Raw genomic sequence first — 25926 nt, 5'->3', positions numbered from 1 at the left:
AGAGAGTGAAGGTGGATGTGGAACGTGTGGCATCCCGCATTACAGGTGACCCACCACAGAGTCTTAACGAGGGTGCCTTAATGAGGTCGCCTTAACGAGGTCGTTAAGCACAGGTGGGGGAGCCCTGAGCAGGTTAGACTCCACCCTGGCTGTGAGTGGCGCACTCCCGCCGCGCTGGGGTGGCAAGCCCACGCGTTTAAATGTCTCAGCCAATCCTCCCCTCTAATGAATGACACACCACGGGAAGTGACACGCCAGCCATGACTAGCTAATTATCCCCAGCAGGAGGGGGAGAGGGAGAGAAGGGGGGGGTCACGGCTGCAATTAGGGAGTCTATATGTGAAGCGTGTTCCCCTTGGCCTGGGCCTCAGTCTCCCCCCCCCCCCCCCCCCCCCCCCCCCGTCCTCTGGCTGTGTGATGGATGGAGACCCTCGCTGGGCACCCGATGAACAGTAGTACGGGTGGTTGGCTATGTGTGTGTGTCAGCCAAAGAAATCAATTTGTGTTTTCGTGAGGGTCTGTGTATGTGTGTGTGTGTGTGTGTGTGTGTGTGTGTGTGTGTGTGTGTGTGTGTGTGTGTGTGTGTGTGTGTGTGTGTGTGTGTGTCAAAGAGTAAGAGGGGTTCGATTCATGGGGGGTCTGGTGTTGGTATTTAAAGAGGGCTTTTGATTGGAATACTTCAGTCTTTCATGCCTATGAAACATGGAGAGATGTGAAGAGCAGCCACCTTTAGCTGTGTTCTACAGTACACAGGGGGGGGGGACGACGACACAGTAAATAGTAAATGGGCCGCACACTACAGAGACAAGCCTTGGAGGCCGTTGTGGAATCAAGATAAAGTTGGATGTGTTTGCCATTTCTAGTCACACTGAGACAGAGTAGTCTAACGTTTGTATCAAAAAGTAAATTTCAACCTAACCCGTTTTCCACCAATCTTTCGAAACATTATTATCAAAATAAAGAGGAATTTCGTATTTTGTGAGGGATAGTTTGAATCGACACAGAGCGTCGTCTGCTGAAATATTAAATTTTTACCCAAAGAAGATGTGTTACAATGCCACCTATCGGCCGAGTTTGGTAACTACTCCTCTCGACAAGAGTCCCGGCATACTAGTTATATCATATTATTTGTAGTCTGCTTATTGTGTAGACTTATTGAGTATTTGCTTCTGGGATCTAGAGTATACATTGAAGGGCAAAAATTTGATAACGGTCAGTAATAATAGTGAAATATGCCAACATAGACAAATCAAGTTTCATTTGTATAGGTTTATTTGAAATCCAGTTGAAGGCACAGTGCTTTGACCTGCCTCTACATTTGCATAAGTGTGATGATCAGGTGACATACCGCATATGGAAGTGTTTCAGCATGTCAAAATAGTGCATGTACACCCCAGGCATTTACACTGCAGGTAATTGGCCATGGAAGCCTTATTTCTCAACAGACAATACATTCAGTAACTTAATATGAACTAAATATTAACCACATTTTGGATGGTCTAAGGTCATTCCGAACCTTAAAAAGACCAACGTTTCCTTTCACAGAGCTGTGAGACTTTCATTTCAGCGTCTGACTTATCTATAACATCCAGGGCTGTAAATCTAACACAGATATGCGTAATTTGTCCAGTCCCTCGTTTTCACCGTTCCCCTTGGTGTGTAAACCCATGGCGAAACAAAACTGATAAAACATGAGGAGGTGAACTAGGTCAACAACAAGGACAAAGGCCTGACTGATCGTCCCTGACACAACCTAATAACCAGACCTGGGATTTGGTGTTTCAGCAGAAGTCGCTAAAAGTGCACCACATTAACGGGATGCATACCCTTGAAATACACAGATATATACAGTTATTGCTACAGATAAAAAAACAAAGGCGTCCCTAGTTATTAACATAAACATATACACATACACAAAGCATGCATGACATTCGATGATTCCCATGAATCCAGCTCATTGCATCTGATCCGTCAACATTTATGAAGCACAAAAGCCACATGATAGCCAATGTGTTCTTAATATAAGATATCCCGGTAAAGCTTGTTCGGCTCATTTTCTCGTAACTACTGCATGATTCGTACACAGGCTGCAATGTAAACATACAATCACTTCGTGTTTTGTCCGGGGTGGAATAAATACAACAGGGGGAAATGTTTGCATTACTCTGCTACATCACAAGGAGAGACTCCAACAATCGTATCGAAATATATCAAAATCAAATAAAAAAAAATCAGGACCAAAGTCAGGAGATGTCTATGGCTATACATAAAAATAACACTGATGAGGCCTATCTCCTATCGGCCTGCAAAACCACAAATGAAAGCAAGAAGAGAAGATATGTTGTACACAACATAACACAACATATCCTCAGAACACAACACAGGTCAATGCCCACAAGTAGGCTACCACAGGTAGAACTTTCACATTCATGATAGAAACAGTTTACCAGATATAACAGTGCAACATGCCTTCCCTTTGAAATGAAATGTTTTTTTCAGATTTGGCTTTTTAAAGGGGTCGAGGAGATGATAAAATTAACATAAGAATTGTTTGCATTCAGAGAGAATATATAAAATCAGGTGTCATTGGTGCAAATCTTTAAACATCCAGCAGGGCTTGAATCCAACTCCTTTGGTTGGTTCAAGATGGATAAGATAATGTGTAAGTTAAAATAACGTTAGGTACAGAACAACCACTGTTCCTCCTAACTACACAGACAACACAAAGCCTAAGCCCTTCTCTTAGTTCACTTACTAACCTCTAGCCACGTTCAGCCAGGGGTGAAACATATCAATGATGGAGATAGAGACAGGCTGTCCAGTTAAGGGCTTTGAGTAGTGCACCACAATATCCTCCCTGATATCTGGCTTAAGTTCCTGGAAGAAATACAAAATATAAAAAATGAAGGTAATTTCTGATACTAACATAAAACAAATCAATAAAAAAACTTTCTGTGCATTTTTATTAATTTATTATATATACATATTATGTGTTATAATAATGTATAATAAATTATAATTTATAATTTCAGACAGATTAACCAGGTCACCTGTTTCACTTTTTCTGTCCAGCAGATGGCGTTAATGCAGCTTTTCCTCTCTCGAAAGCGTCATTGGCCACCTTGAGAGACTTCTTCGGTGGCTGCTCCTGTTACAAAGGAAAATAATACCAGCGACATATGGTTACTCGAATCAGTTACAAAGGTATTTTTAAACGGTGTCAAATATATTTTATTGAGGGGTTCAGTGTTTTTCAGTTAAAGAAAAAATGCATGCTTTTTTATTGCTCTTTGTTATTTTCTTACCAAAAAAATGTTTGCAATTAAATCAATGTTCAGAAATAAAACACGTTTTCATCGTCTTTTCCTCAATTATCCGGTGAACCGAACATAGAGCAACTCCAAGGTACAGGACAACCTAAGTCAACAAAAGCTTTTGCAATTGCTTTTGCTAATACCATTCCTATTGTTATTCCTTGCACCAATCAGAAACACCAACAGTGTTTGATAATAATACGGGGCGGGGGTTATTTTGGTTGTCAGCTATGATCTCACCGGAACGGTCCTTCTCACGGGACAGGGTGGGGGCGGCCGGTTCGGAGCCTCCGGGCGGGGGCTGGGGGGGCCCGGATCAGAACCCTGGACCCCGAGGTGCGGAGGCGGGGGCGGAGCAGGAGGCGGTGTGTGCCCCTTCCTCGGCCGGCCTGCGTGGACGGATGGAGGAGCTGGTGGAGGAGGTGGAGGAGGGGTGGGTCGGGACAGGGGCGGAGCGGGCCCTGAGGTCTGAGGCCCCTGCGCCGGGACCGGTGGGGGTCCGAGCGCGGGCTTGGTGGCGTAGGCCGGTATGGGGGGAGGCTTCCCGGTGGGTCTCACGATGGAATACCTGGAGCGGGACGCGCAGGACGGGCTAGGCCGCGGGGCGGACTGGGGGAAGGGAACAGGCGCTTTGAAATGGAGAAGTTGGGCAAGACAGTGAAGAGGCAAAAGTGTTCTACAACCAGGGAAGTTAAGTAAACGGGAAGTTGCCTAACCCCTACCTGCTCCTGAGAGACATCTGTCTGAGGGCACTGAGAGATGCTTTGAATAAAATGCATCTGACGAAAGGCTCGATTTGAATAAACGCTAAACAAAGCTGCGTTTGCTTGTTAAACAGAGGTGAGCTGGGCCTTCGCCCGTACCTGCTGGAGAGACTCCTGTCTCTTAAGCGAGAAGGTGGGGTTGCTGTGACCCTGGGCGGGGCCTGTGGTGGGCGGAGTCTTGGCCTCAGCTGGTCTGGGACCTCTACACACACACACACACACACACACAGACACACACACACACACACACACACACACACACACACACACACACACACACACACACACACACACACACACACACACACACACAGACACACAGCCTTCAGCAAGGGATCAATGATGGCCTGGAACTCAGCCAAACATCTCCCACAATCTCTCCCCGGTGAGCTTCAGTATAAATAACCATGGAGTATGGGCGGCTGTTTGACCTCTGACCCTGAGCCGGGAATATGACGGATGAGGAACATGGATGGATGGACGGAGGCGGTGTGGGGTGGACTTACTGCGGCATCCGGGCGGTGGCGGGGGATTTCAGGGGGCGGAGCTTATGCCTGTAGCAGCACCAGAGTGTAACGGCGGCCAGCGCCAGAAACAGAACCAAGGGCAGGATCAGCAGGAGGGAAGGGAGGCCACCTGCTCAGCCAGAAACACACAGAGGAAGGGACTTCTGATTATGGCGCTAGGCTAGCACATTTTAGCTTCTGTAAGGCTGGATACACATTAGAGCGCATCATATGACTTATGTTGCTCCACTTGTAATGTCTGATACATCCTGATTAAAAAAAAGGTTCTGTTAAAAAAGTTTGATCCGAATTGATTCCAAAGCTGATTCGGGATCACTCTGAGTTGATTGGGTGACGAGGGGACCAATGGATGACAAGGCGTCTCACCCCGACTGATGACTGGTCCGCTGTCCACGCTACCCCCCGCCCCCGCCCGGTCGCAGAGGGGCGGGGCCCAGCCTGAATCACAGTGGCAGTTGTGGTAGTTGTTACACAGCTGAGGAGAAAGAGGAAGGAGGAACAAAACATTGGCGGTTACAGACAGCGATTGCAGAATCGTTATGTGTTTATGTATCCTGAGTTTCAAGTCTCTCTACTGATACCAGTGTTTCCCCAATGTTTTTTTCATAATACTGTTGCTTCTGTTCTATAAATTCAAATTTGTAGGCTACTTTCTATAATCAAGTCACTTGTTGTGTTGCTTTATCTCTTGATGCTGTGTACAATTAGACTAAAGCCGTTCATGAGCTAATGACATCTACAGTATCATGTGGTTTTTATTCTTGTAGAACAGACACTATTTTACTGTCAATATTTTTACCCACGATTTCTCCAATGACAATGTTACAATTGAGGGGGGTGCAGTAGGGGGCACCTATTAAATATATGTTAAAAAAACCAATAGAACCAACATTTCTAATTCATGAATTTTGCACAACTGATTGCAATGGCGCCAGTCATCCAGCGGGGGCGCTGCACCACTGCTAGATGCAGGGGTGCATGCAGGGGAAACGCTGGATGCACTCTGCCATGAGTCTCATCCGACCTATGATAAGGTGGAAGGACTGAGACCCAGGGAACGGGGCTGGGCTTGGTTCACTCTTCAGTGTGTAAGCCGACGTAGCGTAGCAACTCTTGGCTCGCCGGATATTCCCTGCCACGCTTGGCAGTCTGACAGCCCGGCTCTTTTTCATTTTCCGAGCAGCACCTCCTGTTCCCAGCACCTCCTCTGTCTCTTCCCCTTCCTCCCCCCCCCCCCCCCCACCCCCCCCCCCCCCCCCCCCCCCCCCCCCCCCCCACAGGCCGGTACGTACCCCGTGGCCATGGCACTTGGCACTGCACTCTCCGGCCCGTAGGAAGGAAGCGTTGCGGCACTGTCCCTCGAAGCAGAGCTGCAGAGGTAGGGGGCCGAGGTGGAATGACGCGGGCGGAGAAGGAGAAAGTGGACAGTACATTTATTCCTTTAACAAAGGGTAAAGGAAAATGAGTGTAGCCAAATTTGAATTTAATTCAAGGATCAGCATGCACACAGAGTTGAGGGCGCTGAACGATGACAGAAACGCATTGGGTCAGGCTTGTTCGGTTCAAAGTTACGTGAGTTTTTTTAATGTATTATAATTCATCTTTCCTTTTCTTACAGTCATAACAATTTACCAACATAAAGAACACAATCAATCTGCTCTAAATATGAGTAAACACTTTGTAGTAAATATATTATACTCAATTTCTGATACACAACGTCTGAAACCCTTAAACACACCGACCACATCACCGAGCACAGCCCCAAACACACCCCGCCTTCCCCCGTCCCCTTCTCACCGAGTCCGCCCCGCACTTGGTGCCGGTCATGACCAGCCCCGGGTCCAGGGTGTCCCCCTGGCCCGCGCCCTCCTGCCCGGGCTGGTAGACGTGGGTGCCCCTGCACAGGATCACCTCGTTGCCCTGGACCACCGTGGTGTCTATGGAAACGGCGTTGGTCTCGATGGGCTTCATGGCCGAACTCGCGCACTGGATCTTACCGCATTTAGCGTCTCTGGCGAACGCGCAGGAAGGAGAAGAAAGTAAAAGAGTTAACTGGATCAACTCGGTGCACCTGAGGCCTTGAACGCTAATAACATCAGACTGAGGGCCAATCACTCGACGGGAGGAAGGTTGCAACACTTTAGAAGGGTCCTTTTGCTGGGTTGGTTTGCTTGCTGCGTATTCTATAGATTTTCTGATGGATATCACCTCACAAGATGGCCTATGGATATCTAATCACACCAGTGTACAAGACTACAGAACCAATGATGATGGACAACCCCCTGCACTCCCTTAATCACTCGTATGAGTAAGAATGTGGTATCTTTTCACAAGACAAAGCATATGCTACTTTATCTCAAGGATATGAATCATAATACGACTAGTATTTTAATACTAGAGTCCTCTTTTCTATATCTGTCTCTAATTGTACACATTAGAATATGAATCACGACAAAGTGTCCTATTTTTGTCGACCATATAAGGTCTCTCACCTCTCCTTGCAGCCTCTGTATTTCCCCAGCAAATCTTTACCGCAGTTCCCGAAGGAGTCGCCCGCCTTGTTGACCCGCTCGAAACACAGGTCAGGCGCAGGGTGACCATCTGGGAGAATACACCGGCAGGTACACATTTGAAACGTAAAGCAACACACACACACACACACACATGAAACACCTAAACACAGGAAAGTCAGTCACAGATGACTCTCTGAGAGAAGACATAGCCAGGTACACATTTCAAACAATATGAAACACACACATGAAACGCAAGTGCACAAACGCGCACACACACACACACACACACAATACCTACACACATGTTTATATAACATGTAATAAAATACACTAACTCATTTGATTCCTATAGTTAAGTCTTTCCAATTGTTGTTTAGAAACCTCCTCATGCAAAGCACTATTGTGTAAACTTTCACTTCAATATCGATTGTATGCTTTATTTGTTTTCAGCCTAACTAGTGAGTTGCCTTGGAGAGAGAGACAGAGAGAGAGAGAATGTGTTTTCACATCCAGTTGGCTGGCGTTCCAGTAAACGCTTATTCTACCTAGTTTTTGGTCTCTTTAAGTATCTCTGTGTTCAGGTTTAGTATCTGTTGTAGAAGTTGATTCTATTTGCTGCATTTTAGACACCCCAATGTAACCTGACGTCCTGATTTCACCAGCTGTGGTTGGTTTACACTTCAAACAACACGTACAATTAGATTTCACAAGGACATAGAATTAGCGTTTCATATAATGTACATTTGGGCTTTGCTGTGTTTAATATTCTGTTAAATGGTGTCTGCTTTTAGCATTTCCACAGGCTAAAAGCAGATCAGAACCATAAAAGAATAGCAATACGCCTTAATACACATAGCCCCACCATGAAGGCTAACTAGTGCTGGCCGATGTTGAGTTGGCTCGACTACACGCTTACAGATCCCCAAGCAAAATAAAGTGAGCCCCCCCATTGACCCGTCTTTTGAGCTCGTCTGCTGTCTGTCATAAGATATTTGACCAGATCAATATTATGAATAAGAAACTTTTCTTAATGTTTTATCGGGAAAAATAAAGGTTAAAAAAATAAATAAATAAATAAATAAATAAATATATATATATATATATATATATTTGGTCCACAGTCTGGCCTCACTTATTTGTGAGACCAGACCCATGGTGTCTCCCCTGGCGTTGGACTCACCGGCCCCCCACAGTGAGCGACACTGCTGCTCCAGACTCAAACACATGCCGGTGTAGCAGTAGCCCCGCCCCCCGCCACACCCCACGCCGTCCACCAGGTAGAAGTTGGCCGGGCACGACTCCGCCTTGCCGTCGCAGTACTCGGGAAGATCACATGACCCAGAGGGGGCGCGACACTGCACCCCGGGACTCTTCAGCTGGAGAGAGAGAGGGAGGGAGAGGGGGAGGGAGAGGGAGAGGGAGAGGGAGAGAGAGAGAGAGAGAGAGAGAGAGAGGGAGAGAGAGAGAGAGAGAGAGAGAGAGAGAGAGAGAGAGAGAGAGAGAGAGAGAGAGAGAGAGAGAGAGAGAGAGAACAGACACAGAGAGAGAGAGAGAGAGAGAGAGAGAGAGAGAGAGAGAGAGAGAGAGGGGGAGGGAGAGGGGGAGGGGGGGAGGGAGAGAGAGAGAGAGAGAGAGAGAGAGAGAGAGAGAGAGAGAGAGAGAGAGAGAGAGAGAGAGAGAGAGAGAGAACAGACACAGAGAGAGAGAGAGAGAGAGAGAGAGAGAGAGAGAGAGAGAGAGAGAGAGAGAGAGAGAGAGAGAGAGAGAGAGAGGGAGAGAGAGAGGGGGAGGGAGAGGGGGAGGGGGGGGAGGGAGAGAGAGAGAGAGAGAGAGAGAGAGAGAGAGAGAGAGAGAGAGAGAGAGAGAGAGAGAGAGAGACACACACAGACACAGACACAGACACAGAGAGAGAGAGAGAGAGAGAGAGAGAGAGAGAGAGAGAGAGAGAGAGAGAGAGAGAGAGAGAGAGAGAGAGAGGAGGAGTGGGAGAGAGAGGGGGAGATATTAGGCCATTTTAATTAAAAGCATGTGGCTGTGAGGAATTATCAAATTATTCTCACTATAATAACTAATTATTCGATATAAGCAAATGTGTCTCACCGTGTGAATATTTAATCTCTCTATGCATTTGATAGCTAGATTCTATACAATTGCACTAAAGCCAAATGTGAGAATATAAATCATGATATTTTTGAAGGATTGTTGGCAACAGCTTTTAATTGTCCTGAGTGGACTTTTCACATCATATTTCATCTACAGAGCAGATATGTATCCTACATATATAGAGCACATATATGGACGCATACTGTCAGACACGATTGAATGTTGAGATGCCTTCCTGCCTATTGCTCATTAATGAGATGCCTCCAAAGCTCACAAAATTCTTTGGATAGAAGCCTATACCAAATAATGGATGATGAAGAGCGATGGAAAAGCTAAGAAACGACTGTCGGAATGGCGGTATGGATATGAATACCTTGCAGTCATCACAGCAGACTCCGTGGGCACATTCGGCCCCGGCTTTCAGCGTACAGTTGTTGGCATTACAGCAGGGGCTGGTGCATTCCTAGCCACCAGAAGAACATGAGTGGGACACTAAATACACTGCAACACACGGCGCAAGGAATCACTCACCATTCACTCCCATGTGCTGAGGTAGAGGCAGATTAACACACGTACACACTCACCGGCACATTGTAATCATTCACCACTACTCACTCCAATGCACTGAGATGGACACAGATTAACACAAGTACCCACACATCGGCACATTGCACACACAATGCCTCATTGTGCACACACACCCACACGGATACAAAACGATTAAAGAAAAGCCTCTGTAATAATGACATTGTACAGTATTTCCATAACACCTTTTTGCCAGGCACACAAAGCTCATTACAAAGTGAGTAAGTGTGTGTGTGTGAGTGTCATCCATTGAGTTGGTTTCCTGTGTTGCATCAGAGGAACCCACCTCCCACCTCACACCTCCCCCGCCACCCCCCACCCCCCACCTCCCACCTCCCCCGCCACCCCCCCTGCCCTGTCCACCCCCAGTTCCTCCACACGCCGCCTGACCGGTGCGTACCTCTTCGTCTCCGCAGTCACACTCCTCGCCGTCCTCCAGGTAGCCGTTGCCGCAGCGCTGGCCCCCGTACATGGCCCTGGTGTTGGGCAGGTTGAAGAGACACTTCCCCCCTCCGGAGCCCAGGTACCGGGACAGCTCCCTCTGGTTGCAGCCGTTGAACACACGTGGGAAGGGGTCCCTGGGGAAAATAAACGTACCGTCTTCAAGAAGGATACATGGGCGAGTTTTACACATACGCAAATGTGTCTCACTGTGTGAATATTTAATCCCTTTAGGCATTTGATGGCTGGATTCGACACAATAGCACTGAAGCCAAATGTGAGAACATAAATCATGATATTTTTGAATGATTGATGGCAACAGGTTTTAATTGTGCTGAGTGGACTTTGCACATCATATTTCATCTAAAGAGCAGATATGTATATCCTATATATGTGGAGCACATATATGGACGCATAACATGTCAGACACAATTGAATTTTGACACATGTTTTGAATGCATGCAAAGGTTTTACAATATGGTTGCATGGTTTAGGAGTGTTCACTATGGGGGTTGAGGATGTCCTAGACAGGTCTTGTGAAGATAAGATAGGGGTAAGCATCACCATGGTAACGTTAAGATGAGTCGATACACAAAACAGACGAATGATGAGAAGGAAACCTTCAAAAGAGGGATTGTATGTTTTCTCTTATAAGGAGATTAGGAGACTATTCTCGTCAACAAACAACATCAGTGCAAACCAGGATAGCCTTGATTCTATTCCTATGATTTATCCTTAACTTTTACCTTCTACATGTCTGAATAACAAAATAAACCTCCACCCACGACTCAATCGACCCAGGGATTCATTTCTTCTCTCTTCCCGTGATCAGTTGGTTAATGGACGTCTAAAAAAGCATCTACTTTGAGACGAAAAGCTCCAAGTACAGTGAGGATGGAGGAGAAGGGGACAAAGTGTTTCTGGATAGACAACATCGCGTGGGGGCTGGGGGGGGGGGGGGGGGGGGGAGCAGGGGTTTAGACGAGGTGGCCCACCCGGTGGCAGCAGCCATGATGCAGCCTCCGTCCTCGGGCCGGGCCAGGCAGCACCCCGCCCCGTCGTGGCTCATCCCGAAGTTGTGCCCCATCTCGTGGGCCATGGTGGCGGCGACGCCCACCGCTGACTTCGCGTGGTCCTGGTACAGGGAGGCGGGGCAGAGGGAGCAGGGAGTGAAGGGCGTGGTCGACAGCACGACAGGGTGGAGAGTCTAATGGATGCTGGCCAAGTGCAGGTTGACTTGTAACCGGGAGGTCGCTAGTTCGATCCCCGGCTCCTCCTAGCAGAGTGTCGAGGTGTGCCCAGTGCGAGACACCTCGCCCTGACTGCTCCCGACGAGCGGGCTGTCTCCTCGCAGGGTTGAATCCACCGTCGGTGTGGGAATGTGTGTATGAACCATGGCGGTAGCTTTTGATAAAAGCGTCTGCTAAATACCCTAAACGTAATGGTAAATGTAAGTTTGTCGGTTTGACTGATTCTGGACGAATATGTGATCACTGGTGTTATGTGTCTACTGTGCTAAAGCAGAGTTTGTTAACAAAACCATCGCACTCTGCTCATTTAGTATACAGTTTTTATCATGAAAGGAGGGTGAGGGAGAATTTAACGATTACTAATACGATCGGGTGACCAGAGCGTAACGGGGTCAACATAAGTACAGCCCATGTTGAAGGTCTTACCGCGTTCACACCCCCGGACTGGTAGTCAGAGCACATGGCCTTCAGGGGTGCCAGGCCGATGGTGGTGCCCTGGAACGAAATCCCCCTGCAACAAGGCAGCACCGCTAGTGAGTTCCACTTGGGAAAAACGCAGAAAAACAGCTAGCACTGTAATTTGCATTGACGGTAAGCCGGTAAATTAAAAAAAATGCTTAAAAAAAATATTTAACTTCCTAGAATTGGAGGCAATCTGGAGTCTCAAATCAAGCCCAGAGATGGGGACATGGAGGGGGACGAAGAGTGAGGTAGAGTGAGGTAGAGTGAGGTAGAGCGAACTAGAATGAGGTAGAGAGAGGTAGAGAGAGGTAGAGAGAGGTGGAGAGAGGTGGGCGAGGTGGGTGAGGTATAGGGAGGTAGAGAGAGGTGGGCGAGGTGGGCGAGGTGTGCGAGGTGGGCGAGGTAGGCGAGGCAGGGCCGGGCCACTCACGTGATGAGCTGGGCGTTGTCGTTGGGCAGGGCGCGCAGCTGCTTGCGTCTCCAGGCCAGGAAAGCTGCCAGCATGCTGTAGGGGTTGTCCGACACGGCGATCTGGTCCCGGTTCGACCACACCTCCAGACCGATCAGAGCCACCCGGATGTTCAGGGCCCTGTAGTACTGGGAGAGGGATCCCGAGGTAGAAGCACATCAGAGGTCTGCTCCGTCAACGCTTGGACGCATACATGGAGTGTGTGACTGTGAGTAAGCCAAAAGGAATGGCTGCACTTGCACCACGACCTGCAGGGTGGTTACAGTTTTTGAGTTGTGGATTTTTTATAATTGGCATTCATTGTTTTGCGCTCCTTTGATTCGTTATTTGCACATTTCTGTTGATTGGTTGTAGATTGTTTTGTCAAATGTGTAATGCACACCTGAGCCATATCTAATTCCTGTATGCATCCAGGCTCGCTGAGTGTGTTTGGGTAGTGGGTGGTAGGGTGAGTGGGGTAGCAGGGTAGTAGTTACCTTGTCAACCAGGTTGGCAGCCTCCAGTAGCTTCCTCCTGGTTCGGTCGAGATCAAGGCCGTGCTTTTCAAACTGGAACGGATACACATTTTCATATTAGGATATGAGCTATAAAGACACTCACAACATAAGAACAGATTGGTTTTATGTCCCTATAGGGGACAACTAAATAGCCCAGTTACCTGGTTTCCATTACCATGGCAACACCGTTACCATAATTATGTCATTATAATGAAAACCGTTCCCATTGTAACAAGGGACGTTTTTTTTTCCTTGCATATCAAAGGTGCTGACAACTGATAGCTATTCGTTAAAATAAGTGTTAAATAGCTCTATATATGTGTGTGTTTTGTTCTGTAACATGGCATGAGGTCTTCCAGTCTCCCCTAACATGTTTTTGTTATCCAAAGAGGCGGTACTCCTTCGCGGGCAGGAGCAGGAGGTCAGTGTTGACTGACGTTGGAGGAACAGGCCAAGCTACTGATACCAGCGCTCCCAAGGAACGGCTTCAACAACCAAACACGCAAAGCAAAAAATGCTAAAAGGAAGAACGGGAAGAAGCAAAGAAAGCGTCCAGTAACAAAGAGCCAGGCGTCATGCAGGACCCATGTCCGTGTGGTCACTCAGGGAGGAGGGAGGTGAGTGCTGATTGGAAAAAACGGACAGAAAGTTTGCACAATATGACAAGCGATGTTGTCATTTTGTGCAAACTTCCTGTCAGTTAGAACAAAAAAAGTCCCTTCTGATGCGTTTGAAGTGACCGATGCAACTTTTTATCAACCGCAGTGCAGGAAGAGGTATCTTAAAAATTGACACTATAATCATCGCAACAGGATATGGCGTCAGTAACACCAAGTGCTCATAGTGAACTGACCTCGGCATGGTCGGCCACCAGCAGCAGCTCCACGTATTTCATATTCTGGCTGATGTCTCGTCTTACCTTTAATTGGAGAGAAAAGGTCACAGTCTGAGCTACAGTGCAAAATCGCTTAATAGAGGACATAGTTTGTATCTTGATAACGTCCTTAGCTGTGGGCTGAAAATTAACCATCTATCGGTCATCCTTTGGTGCATTTTGCAGGAGCTTGTATCCAAAAACGTCTCAAAGTGAATGTTTCAGATACATATGTCTCTCAGAAGCAGGTAAGGCATCTTGCTCAAGGATGCACTTTCAGTTAGGCTGGGGGTTTCAAACCCAAAACCTTTTTGGGCGGTAGGGAACTCACCCTCGCTGTGTGCTCCGTCATCATTCCGTGGATGAAACGATCGAGAGAGTCCTCGTGCTCCTCGTTGCCATGGTGATGCGGGCAGCTGCCGTTGCGCAGGCGGAGGCTCTCGGCTCTGTACACGGCGTGGGGAGGCGGCGACGGGGTATCCGTGGCAACGGGGAGAGGCTCGACGACGTAGCTGACGCTGGTGTTCAGAGATATCAGCCCCCTGGGGAAACGGAGGAGAAACACAACCTTGTGGTTCCACGCAGAGACACTTCGATGCTCCGACACCTGATCAGATCGTTTCCGATGATTGAGGTCTCGGCTTCGACATTTCAGCATCACAATTCCTCCTCTGAAATGCATTGAAATATCAATATATTCTCTCAATGCATCAATGCATTTTTTCAGGATTCATCCAAATTGACGAACAGTGAATGTCTGTAAGGTGCAGGTGGAGGGTTAGGAATGTTCCGCAAGCATCACTAAAGGTAGGCCGGGGACATAGGGGATCGAACCCAGTACTATTTTTGATGGGAGGAGAACACAAAAAGAACAATAAATGATCATGCCCCTAATAATTAACTAAATTGTGGCGCAAAGGAGCTTTACCATCTGGGATGCGATATGCAGAAGAGGTGTGTGACGGTGCTGTTTGCGGCTGTGTGTCTCAGGCACTACGTGTGTGTAGCTCCACCAGGAATGTGAGCCGCACAGGCTGCTGCCTCATTGCATCGTTACATCACATGCACGAACGCACGCTACCCAGGTGCACACTCTTGCATATGCACACACGCACGCACACGCACGCGCGCACACGCACACATGAACACAATCACAAACAAACACACAAACACTAATCACAGCAGCTGTAACAAGCATCTGGAGAGACTGGACCGCAATAGTCGACTTCCTCTCCCTGACACAATTCCCAGAGACCTCATGTATCCGTATAAAGCTAAGTGTGTGCGTGTGCTTGTGCGAGTGTGTGAGTCTGTTTGCATTCATGTGTGGTTTAGTGTGTGCGTGTGTGTGTGTGTGTGTGTTTGTGTGGGTGCATCCGCACCTAAGCCCCAGTGCTGGGTTTGATTCCGCCCGGACACAGAAAGGAATAAAGAATGTATACCAGGAGCAGGATGTATTCATCGATTGGTCCGTTGATGCTGCACAGATGTGTACTGCTGCACTCACGATGTGCACGCCCATACACAAACACAGCGGCTAGGTCAGAGCTAAGTCATCCAGCGCTGGTCCCTCAGCTGTTAGCCTTTCCTCTCTTGGAGACTCCGAGAGCAGGATATATCAGCTGCACCGGCGCCATGTCAGGGGAAAACACTGGCTCTTTCTCTCTCCGTCTCTCTTAGTGTAGTCACTTGAAACCACATCGGGAGCCAGTGACCTACTAAAGTACCCCACTGCTTTACATAATAGAACAGAGGCCTCACATGAACCCATTCATCCACGGTGTTGGGAGAAATGCACTTGCTACCCAATTCTTCTTTTACTTCCTACTTAACTAGAATTAGCAGCACTACGGTTATTTTTTTTCTGCTCATACATTTTTCTCCTTGTATACCCAGAAACACAGTGACCACCTGCGACGAACAAAGTCGCAAGTCGATAGGTGTTGATTGGTCGGTGTATGAACCTTTCTCGTGAATGTGACATGCTGAACAATTGTAGAACTGCTCACAATTGAGTGGTTGGGGGTACCATTGAGTGGTTGGGGGTACAGCCTCAATTGCAGATAGGGTTGATATAGGAAAACATCAAACGTCCTAAGAACGCGGGCAATACAGATCCCACGCTGCCCAAAGCGTGAGCCCTTACCTAAGTCCTGAACAGGTGCTGACTGCCACACTGGACCCCTCCATGCCCTGGACCTCCCCATGGTAAAAACAGTGGCCCTGCAACAGAGAATCATGTACTTAGCCTCTGCCCCATCCTATAATGTCCGTCATAGCCTATGAAAGGTAATCATCTCTGCAGGAAGCGATCATAACAGTGTGTAAACTATAATGGGTGCTAGCTTATGTGTCGTGATGTGTCATGGAAAACCCCCCTGTTTAAGAAACAGGGGGGAGAGGAGGGCGTTGCAGGTGAGACACTGTCTGGCAGACTTACTGTGTGGCCAGGGGTGGAGGTGCGACGGCTGCCAGACGGAGTGTACCATATCTCCTGGTATCCGGGGGACAGCAGCTGCCTGTAGGACAAGAGTAAGCACAAGAAGTAAAACATCAGGACAGAACAGACTACAGCATCCTATTCAGCCTGTTTTGGCCCAGGGAACCCATTTTTGGTCTGATATTTTCTGGCGTCTTTTACCCTGTCCATATCTGCCTGTTATAGCAATTTGTTGTGAACGTATGCACTGTACACCACACTGTGATAAGTAGTAGTTTTGGCTACGGATCTGTCATCATCGTCTGTTAGTTTGTGCAGGACAGGTCAAACGCTTTAATGGTATCTATAGATAATCTGCAGCTGGGAAACACATTGTAAGAAGCAACTGCACTGTGGCTTATAGCAATGAATGAGTGCAGGACTGGGATGTACATAAAATGTGACTTGTAGGTCTCTTTGGATGGACCCGCCACTGCCATTAATAAATGACGTAATATCAACGTTATATAGAGCGCCCTGGCCAGCTGTGAGTGCTTCTCCCACGACGAACCTGCGGCTCACAAAACAGCCATTCTAAAAATGAAAACACAACTCAAACTGCAGAGAGGGAGAGAGAGTGAGATCCTGGTAAAGCCCTCGAACGATTTTTTCGGCACTGATGGAAGATAAATAAAACATCATGCAGCAGTGCGGGAGTGTATCGTGTAGGAGTCCATAGCGAAGGTAGCTCTGGTTGCATCAATCACAGCTTGACCTCACGGTGTTCGGGAAGCCAAGGCAGTAGACGGTAACCTCCTTATGGTGAGGTAGAGTTTACTGGTCTTGCAGGGATTCGCGGGTTGACAGGGCTATTATTCTCCGGCCTAAAACTGTTGCCACAGAGAACTGGATGAGATCCAACACACTCCATACTCTGAGATATGTAAAGAGGGGAGGTGAACATGGATATAGACACAGTAAGGAGACATCACATCATCTTCTGCAGGGTGTGTGTGTGTGTGTGTGTGTGTGTGTGTGTGTGTGTGTGTGTGTGTGTGTGTGTGTGTGTGTGTGTGTGCATCTGTCGGTCCACATTTCAACATTTGTAAACATTTGTGGCCTAATATTTACGAATAGTACAAACCCTTGTTTCCTCTTTCCTCCTCTCATTCGCTTTGAAAGTCTCTCAAAATCCATTCTTCCTGTTTTTAATAATGAAATAGCTTTTCCCTACAGCTGGTCTCTCTCTCTCTCTCTCTCTCTCTCTCTCTCTCTCTCTCTCTCTCTCTCTCTCTGTCTCTGAATCTCATCAACTCATCCTTCCGCTGACAACCATAATCTGATCTACCAAGCTTGAGCCCCAGGCATCATGGCATGATACGGGGGGGACAGCTGCATTCAGGAGGAAAACCCATTTCAATGACGGCACTTCAAATGATATACATATTACAATTGATGCATCTAAAATGTCGTTGTTATGGCACCAGAGCCCATCCTCATCAATCAGCATTGTGAAAATGGTCATGATGGATGTTACAAGGGGGGATGAAATGGATGGGAATTTGAAAACGTGAATGATTAAAACATTTAATGACCCCTCCCCCCCGCCCCCAAAGCGGTCCATCCGCTGAAACAATGGCAGCTTGTTGCTACAATTGGGCACAATGCAAGCACAGTGAGATAAAGAGCGATAGAGCACGCTCTTAAGGGAAGGGAGGGGGGAGGGGGGGAGGGAGGGAGGGAGGGGGGGAGGGAGAGAGAGAGAGAGAGAGAGAGAGAGAGAGAGAGAGAGAGAGAGAGAGAGAGAGAGAGAGAGAGAGAGAGAGAGAGAGAGAGAGACAGAGACAGAGAGAGAGAGAGAGAGAGAGAGAGAGAGAGAGAGGGAGGGAGAGAGAGAGAGAGAGAGAGAGAGAGAGAATAAGAGTAAGACAAGAGTGACAGCAACAAGAGAGAGATAAAGTGAGAGAGGCATACAGACAGACACAGAGACAGAAAGACAGATAATGAGAGAAAAAGAGGGAAAAGTAAGACAGACCGACAGAGTGAGTCTGTCTCGTCATCACTCAACTGATTAGCATTGACCCCCCCCATGGGGAAGTCAAAGCAGTCATAACCACAATCGACATGTCCGTCACGTCATTATTTCTGCAAGGGCAGCAGGGGGACTTCCATGCCGTCATGTGATGGCATCTATAAAGGTCCTTCACTTGTCCTCCATCCTGTCCTTTATATCAACCAGTCAGCTCCAAATTCCTCAATATGTGCCACATCTCCTTTGTTTATTCATTGTTCTACTTTTTGCTCTCTATTTACGATTTCATCGAAAGCTCAGATACGTTCCATCAAGGAGCAGGCAGAGGGTGAAGCGTCTGGGCTCAAGGATACCTACAGGTCTGCAGACAAGGAGGTTCGACCTCAGAACCTGTCAGCTGGGAGTCGCAGACACCAGCCACTATTACTCTCCTCTCCAACGAATCTCTTCTAGTTTCTCCTAAAAGCCCCAATTGGATAAAAGCAGCCCATGACACATGATGGCAATTGACTGTAGTTAACCCACACAAACAAGACGGATAATCACTATGTCTCCCTCTCCTCAGTCACCCACTTCTTCGCTTCATCGCATCGCTAGGCCATTTAGCAGCTGCCGGGCCCAGGATGGTTTGGGTTGAGTTACTGGTCCTTGGGGACACTAAAGAATGGCACACAGGGACGGAGAGCAGCTCTATCTCAACCTGTCGCCGAATGTCCACACCCAGACATAACACAATATTACGCACACAGGCACTACCAACAAGGAACTGACATTTGTGATGATGCGCAACACTGGTGCTAAACGGACTGGGTGTCCAAAGTGATTCCCACGACGACCTGCGGTTGTTTTTTGGCTTCCACTCCACGTACACGTCCCAGAAAGAGCTAAATCCGAATACAGATGACGGTAAAACACGGTTTTAACCGACATCTTCAGGACATACCGTCAAAGGTTGAGTTCCAACCGCCCCTTCTACTCATTCCGACCTGCATTGTTTCCACAGATCTACTTTGCCGCCACACACACACACACACACACACACTAGGCGTCCATTAAATCCTTCGTGCCTCCTTGATGAAATGCACTTCGGTGATTGCTGACGGGTGCTTGCAAATCAAGCGCTCTTTGTACTGGAAGGAGTGGAGCCTTTTTCTACCCCCCCTCCCCCCCCTTTTATTTTTCTGCAGGGGTTTTGGATGCGCTCCAGCATGCAGACAGTTGTCTTGATTGAGGGCGGACTGGCCCGGCCGTAGCAGGACCGTCTGGGCAGAGACGGACAGACAAAGGCCTGCTTCAAAGGAGGACGAGGAGAGCAGTGTTGCTGGTGGGGCTGGGGGGGGGGGCAGAGCTGGGGCTGGGACTGATGCTAATGCAGCAGCGGAGATAGCAGAGGGGGCGGGGGGGGGGGTTGCGTTGCTAGCGGTGGGGTGCTAATGCATTGAGGTCAGCGGGTCGCATTCTCTCATGGTATCGGATGACATCACCACGCAGAGAGGGTAGGTCGGGAGGGAGGGGGGGAGGGGGGGGGGGGGGGGCACCAGCCAGGAAACCAATATGGTGGATGATGAAGAGGCTTTTATTGCACGGCTAACGTTCTATGGTTTTTCTTTAGCCCAGTGTGTGTGTGTGTGTGTGTGTGTGTGTGTGTGTGTGTGTGTGTGTGTGTGTGTGTGTGTGTGTGTGTGTGTGTGTGTGTGTGTGTGTGTGTGTGTGTGTGTGTGCGTGCGTGCGTGTGTGTGTGCGCGCGTGTGTGTTTGTGTGTGTCCTGGATGGATGACCAGTTGATGTCCAACACAGAGGTCTAGATAAAGACATTTAAGCCGACAGGAACACAACGGCTGAGACTAAACACAGACCGAAGGGGGAGCAGATACATCTCTCTCTCTCTCTCTGTGTCCATCCCAAGACCTGCCATCCATCACGGTCTGTTTAACTGTGGGTTGGGGCTTGTAGATTTGTTTGTGTTCTTTTGGGCAGCTCTGTGTCTATAAGGTTGTGTGTGTGTTTGTGTATATGTGTGTATGTGTTTATGTGTGTGTGTGTGTGTGTGTGTGTGTGTGTGTGTGTGCGTGTGTGTGTGTGTCATTTGTCTGCGTGTGGCCGCTCTCCACAGGGAAATGTGTGGGAGACGTATATTTGCTCTAGAGCCCCAGAGGATTAGAGACGAGGTGAGAGTGAGAGAAATGAGAGGGAGACCTAGGTTCTCCTTCCTAATAACGTATGGAGAATCAGAGGAGCAGAGAAGAGGGGAGGAGAGGGGAGGAGAGGAGAGGAGAAGAGAGGTGAGCAGAGGGGAGGAGAGGAGGGGAAAGGAGGAGAGGAGAGGACAAGAGAAGAGAGGAGAGGAGAGGAGAGGAGAGGAGAGGAGAGGAGAGGAGAGGAGAGGAGAGTGGGAGAGGAGAGGAGAGTGGGAGAGGAGGGGAGGGGAGAGGAGAGGAGAGGAGAGGAGAGTGGGAGAGGAGGGGAGGGGAGAGGAGAGGAGAGGAGAGGAGAGGAGAGGAGAGGAGAGTGGGAGAGGAGAGGAGAGTGGGAGAGGAGGGGAGGGGAGAGGAGAGGAGAGGAGAGTGGGAGATGAGGGGAGGGGAGAGGAGAGGAGAGGACAAGAGAGGAGAGGAGGGGAGAGGAGAGGATGAGAGGAGGAGAGGAGAGGAGAAGGGGGAGAAGAGAGGAGAGGAGGGGAGAAGAAAGGGGGGAGAGGAGAAGATAGGAGATGAGAGGGGGAGAGGAGAGGAGGGGAGGAGAGGAGGAGGGGAGGAGAGGAGAGGAGAAGGGGGAGAGGTAAAGATAACAGAAGTTGAGCAGAGAAGACAGGAGAGAAGGGAAAGTAGAGTAGAATGCAGGAAAGGAGGAGAAATGGATGGGAGGAGAGGAGCATAGAAGGTAGGACAGTAGGGGAGATGGGAATAAAAGGACTGGATAAAATGGAGATATAGGAGAATAAAGGACAGGGGAAGACAAACGAGAAAGGGCTGAAGAAGCGAGGACGAGGGCTGGAGTGCGGAGGAGTAGAGCGAGGAAACGGGTGATATATTGACCAGAGACGGTCGGTATGGCTCCCAAGGGGGAAGCAGTCCCTCGGGTTGTTGCACTCTGGGAGAGTAGTAACCAGCCAGCAGGGACGATGTACAGTACCTCGGAACCCTGTGATGGACGGGGGGGGGGGGGGGGGGAGTGAGGGGGAGGGGAACTGGGGTCAAGATATCACCGCCACCCAGTGTGATCGCCCCCCCCCCCTCAGTCCGGTCTCTCAGCCAGTCTTTCCTCAGTCCTGTCTCCCTCTCTCTCACTGTCTCCCTGCCTCTCTTTCCCCCCAGCTCTGCCTGGCTCCTCACCAAGCCACCTCCCCTCCCTCTCTCCTTGTGTCGCAAGGCAGCCTTTCATTAGGATAAAAGCTTGTGAAGACCGACACAAAACGACCAGGAGCCATGCATGCACACACCATACACACACACACACACACACACACACACATAGACACACACACGCTCAAAAAATGTCCTTCACACAGCACCCACCACTGACGTTGGAAGACTCGGTCATAGCGGTAGCTGGCCCTAACGTTTGTCTGTAATTCAGTTTGGTGATTCATAGTGAAGGAGAGAGGATGCACCGAATGACGGGGAGATGGGGTAAGAGATAGTAAGAAAGAGAGACTGAGGGGCATGGACAGAGAATGGCTGTAAAGAAAACAAATATATATTAAGTACATTTTCTTTCGAAAGAAAGTTTCTCTCTGCATCACCCTGTGTCTGGGTTCTATGCCAGAGACACACACGCACACGCACACGCACACACACACACACACACCACATATTTTCATGACGAGTTCTCTTGGTTTCTCTGCCCACAGTCAGGGAGGGGAACCATGACATGCCCTGAGCCACAAAAGGGTTAACGGTTCACTCTAGCGAAGGGTTCACACAGGCATCTGGTGGAGGTGGTGGAGGTGAGGGGATTGAGGTCGGAACCTCTGCCTTCAATCCAGGTGGGGTTGAATAAACAAACGTTCTTCCATTACTGCACCAGATCACGACCCGCACTCTCCTGACCTGAGGAAACCCATACGCAACAACACTTTGATCCGGGCTGATGTTTCCCATCCTCGTGGCTGTTTAAGGTGAAACCGAGCCATGTGAACTCTTCCATTGAGCGTGCTCGTTTGATCGTTTCTCACGGTGGAAGCCTCACAGTGGACCTAGAGTATCCAAGAACACTGAACATACAATATTTACAGAGTGTATTTATTCAGGGGTTAGCAGATCGATACCCTCTGGTCATGCTCTCTGACACGGTATAGAGTGTGTCCACATCTCATGTAAGGATTATGGACCTGAAATGTACGGTCCAAATAAAAGTTTGAGTCTAAATGGGGTGTATTTTATCGATTAGTTTGCCTTGCTATAATGGATTGTTTTGTGAACTGTGATCATTTTATTTATCTATTCTGCACTTCTCAGTAAATGCTACCGTTCCAATAAATCTGCAATATATCAGATGTGAAGTTAAAAGGCCTGCTGGCAATCAGTCAAGAAACACGCATTACTGAAGGCATTGAATCAACAGGAACATGAAGAAACAACCGCCATTTCGCGTTATAAGAAACCCGATATAATATACTAATATGAACCATTACACTTCTAGACTAACATTATCTTTCCCCTCTCTCATTGTCTCTCACACACACCTATATAATCACATACAACCACGCACACACACACGTACACACACACACACACACACACACACACCATACACACACACACACACACACACACACACACACACACACACACACACACACACACACACACACACACACACACACACACACACACACACACACACACACACACACACACACACACACGAGCCCCTCTGGTATGTATCTCAGTGGGGGGTCACTAGACTACGGGGGGCTATCAGTGTCACGGTCAGTCAGACACAGCGGAGTCATGCTCTGTTTACAGATGAGCTTGTCTGTCTGTGTGTCTGTGTGTCTGTCTGTTTGTGTATGTATGTAAGTATTTATGTATGTGTGTATGTATGTATGCATGAATACATTTATGTGAGTGTGTGTATGTGTGTGTTGGTCTGTTTGTGTGCGTGTAGCGGGAATGAGAACATTGCCGTAAATGAGACATCACCGAAACCATACCGTTAATAGCTTTGTGGTTGTTATTGTTGTTGTTTTAGAAGGAGACGCTGAGGCACCACGGACATCTCGCCAAACCCCTCCCATTCCCCCTCCACCCCCAGTAAACCCACAACCCCATCGTCCATCAGGCACACAATCTGGACCAACAGATAGCAGGAAGTTAAGAGCAGACGGGAGATAATCTTGCTTCCTGTTTGCCCACGGCAAAGAACAAAGATCGGTGTCATCTTTCTGCCCCCCCCCCACCCTCCCCACACCCTCCCTGGCCATCTCTCTCTCCTACCTTCCTCAGGCCCACCACCTACCTTCCTCCTACCTTCCGACTGTCCTCTGGGGCCCTAGCACCCGAAGGTGCCGTGTTATGGTGTGACAGCAGGCCACATCTGCTCCAAACAAATGGAGCTGCAGAGTGCAGCCAAAGCTCTTAAGTGCCGCAGACTACAAAGAGACTTCAGCGTCTCATCGATAGGCTGCCTGGAGCACAAGTTTATGTCTGAGAGCAGATACGCCTCAAAATAGACTGCCAGCCTTTTGCCTCCGGTTGAGTTGAAGGCTGTCCTACAACATCGTACAAAAGGCAGTACCACTATGCAGATGATAACGTACAAAAAGATACAATGATTAAATAGAAGAAAGAAAAGAGATCTGGAAACTTACTCATTCTTTTCCAGTTGTAATCTCAGCTCCTGTCCTTCAGCTGTTATGAAAACCTCTGCCTTTGAGGGAAACTGGGACCACCAATGAGAAGCACAATAGGACACATATTTGAGTGACAATCTGTTTTAACCACACACACACACACACACACACACACACACACACACACACACACACACACACACACACACACACACACACACACACACACACACACACACACACACACACACACACACACACACAAAAGTTTTGTTTCTATAGGAACTACACCGAAAAGGGGATGAGATGATGGGTCTGACCTGCTGTCTGGACGATCTTCTGTTCCTAACGGGATTGAGCCATCTGGGATAGGTAACCTCATAACTCTCTACTTGGTCCAGGTGGCTTCCCAGGAGCGACTGCTTACCCCGCTCTGCTCACAAACACACACGGTCAGACGGGCACTATACCTTATTCGCTTTAAATTATTCGTCTAATTAGTAATTTTGAAAATAGTACAGAATCAATGAGATTCATCAATAGGCTTACATCAAAACAGAAACATTGCAAAAGTAACATCATCGATAAGGGTTGTCGAGGATTGAATCCGTTTTTTAATCAAATAAGGGAGCAACGGAATTAAAACGCGCTGGACCTTGCGTTTGAACTGGATGGAAAACGCAAAAGCAATGCATTTTCCCAATTGTAATCAATAATAAACAAAGGCAATTTCAGCAGAATCGAATAAAAATCGCCGTTGGTAATAAAATATCTCTCACTCACCGCTGTAAGCATCGCGTCCAGAAGCAGCAGACACAACACCACACTGTAGAACAACTATCAGACACAAGGTAGACAGCACACAATCTAAACACACATCAAAGCGCACAGGACGCACTTCTGGACTCATTCTAAAATAAACCTGTGTGTGTGTAAATATTATATTTTGCAGCACATTGAGTCAAAACAAAAAAAAACATGCAAAACGCTTTAGTTGAAATGCGTCTCCTTGGACATTGCGCGTCGCTTCGCCGCTCGTTGCTTTTAAGATGCTCGAGGCGTGCGATTCTCATATTCATTCAAACAACCACTCCCCTCCCACGCCGACCACGTTACAGACGAGGGAAGCAGAGGCGAGGCGACGAGATGAGAGTGGACACGGCAGTCGGCAGCGAGACGATAAGATGAAACAGATCGGGCGCGTTAGTTCCGCTCATTTAGATCCCCATCACCAGATATACCCAATATCACGTACTTGCAGTGAGTCATTATTTGTCATTTGGTAACAAATAAACAAAATAATCATTGACTTTTCAAAAGCCACGTCCTTGGTTTGAAATGATGGTTGGATGTCCTTGATATACTTTAATACAGAAGTACAGTAGCTACAGTATCTGAACCATGCTGGGTTTTTCCAGTACACGCCCCGACTAGATAGTTATAAGCGTGTTAAATATGTCCCAGGCGTCATTGATACAGTAGGCGTGTGTGGTATTCTTAGAACCAGTGCCTGGCCGACCGCTCAATCTGGGCTTCTGTAAAGGGTGGGCGACCAAATGGGTTAATTGGTGGGCAGACTTCACAAGAATAAACCTACTACGTCCAATTATGTTCACTGAGTAATAACATTGTAGAATATAGTAGTTATTTTCCTATTTTCCTAGTTATTGTCTACTATGAAGATTAATCCCCAGATGCCATCTGATATTCATAAACACCGCCACGCAGAGTAAAAAACGCATTGCATACTGTAGATATCATGTTTAAGGAGTTTGACAGCTCAAGCCAAGACAGGGGTGGAAATACCCACTAGATGCCATTCATGGTATCAAATGATTGTGTATTTTCAGATGCGTGGAACTATGAGTGACAGAGTTGTGTT

General features: G+C 48.0%; 1 protein-coding gene across 1 annotated transcript; it reads right to left on the bottom strand.

The window, feature by feature from the left end:
- Nucleotides 1–1249: 1249 nt before the first annotated feature.
- Nucleotides 1250–25865, bottom strand: adam19b (ADAM metallopeptidase domain 19b). Its single transcript, XM_030369241.1, has 23 exons — nt 24828–25865; nt 24365–24477; nt 24063–24133; nt 16240–16318; nt 15946–16022; nt 14131–14341; nt 13779–13844; nt 12905–12976; nt 12390–12556; nt 11924–12008; nt 11243–11382; nt 10207–10384; nt 9595–9684; nt 8299–8494; nt 7098–7206; nt 6403–6616; nt 5898–5975; nt 4972–5080; nt 4585–4714; nt 4178–4280; nt 3555–3923; nt 3051–3148; nt 1250–2877 (listed from the first exon to the last, which is right to left on the bottom strand). The coding sequence occupies exons 1-22, from the start codon at nt 24952–24954 to the stop codon at nt 3056–3058; spliced, it is 2877 nt and encodes a 958-aa protein (XP_030225101.1). The 5' UTR covers nt 24955–25865; the 3' UTR covers nt 1250–2877; nt 3051–3055.
- Nucleotides 25866–25926: the final 61 nt, after the last annotated feature.

This window comes from Gadus morhua, chromosome 10 (genome assembly GCF_902167405.1).
Source record: "Gadus morhua chromosome 10, gadMor3.0, whole genome shotgun sequence".
In the NCBI taxonomy this organism is placed as follows: Eukaryota; Metazoa; Chordata; class Actinopteri; order Gadiformes; family Gadidae; genus Gadus; species Gadus morhua.
This window is presented reverse-complemented; position numbering and strand designations above follow the sequence as displayed.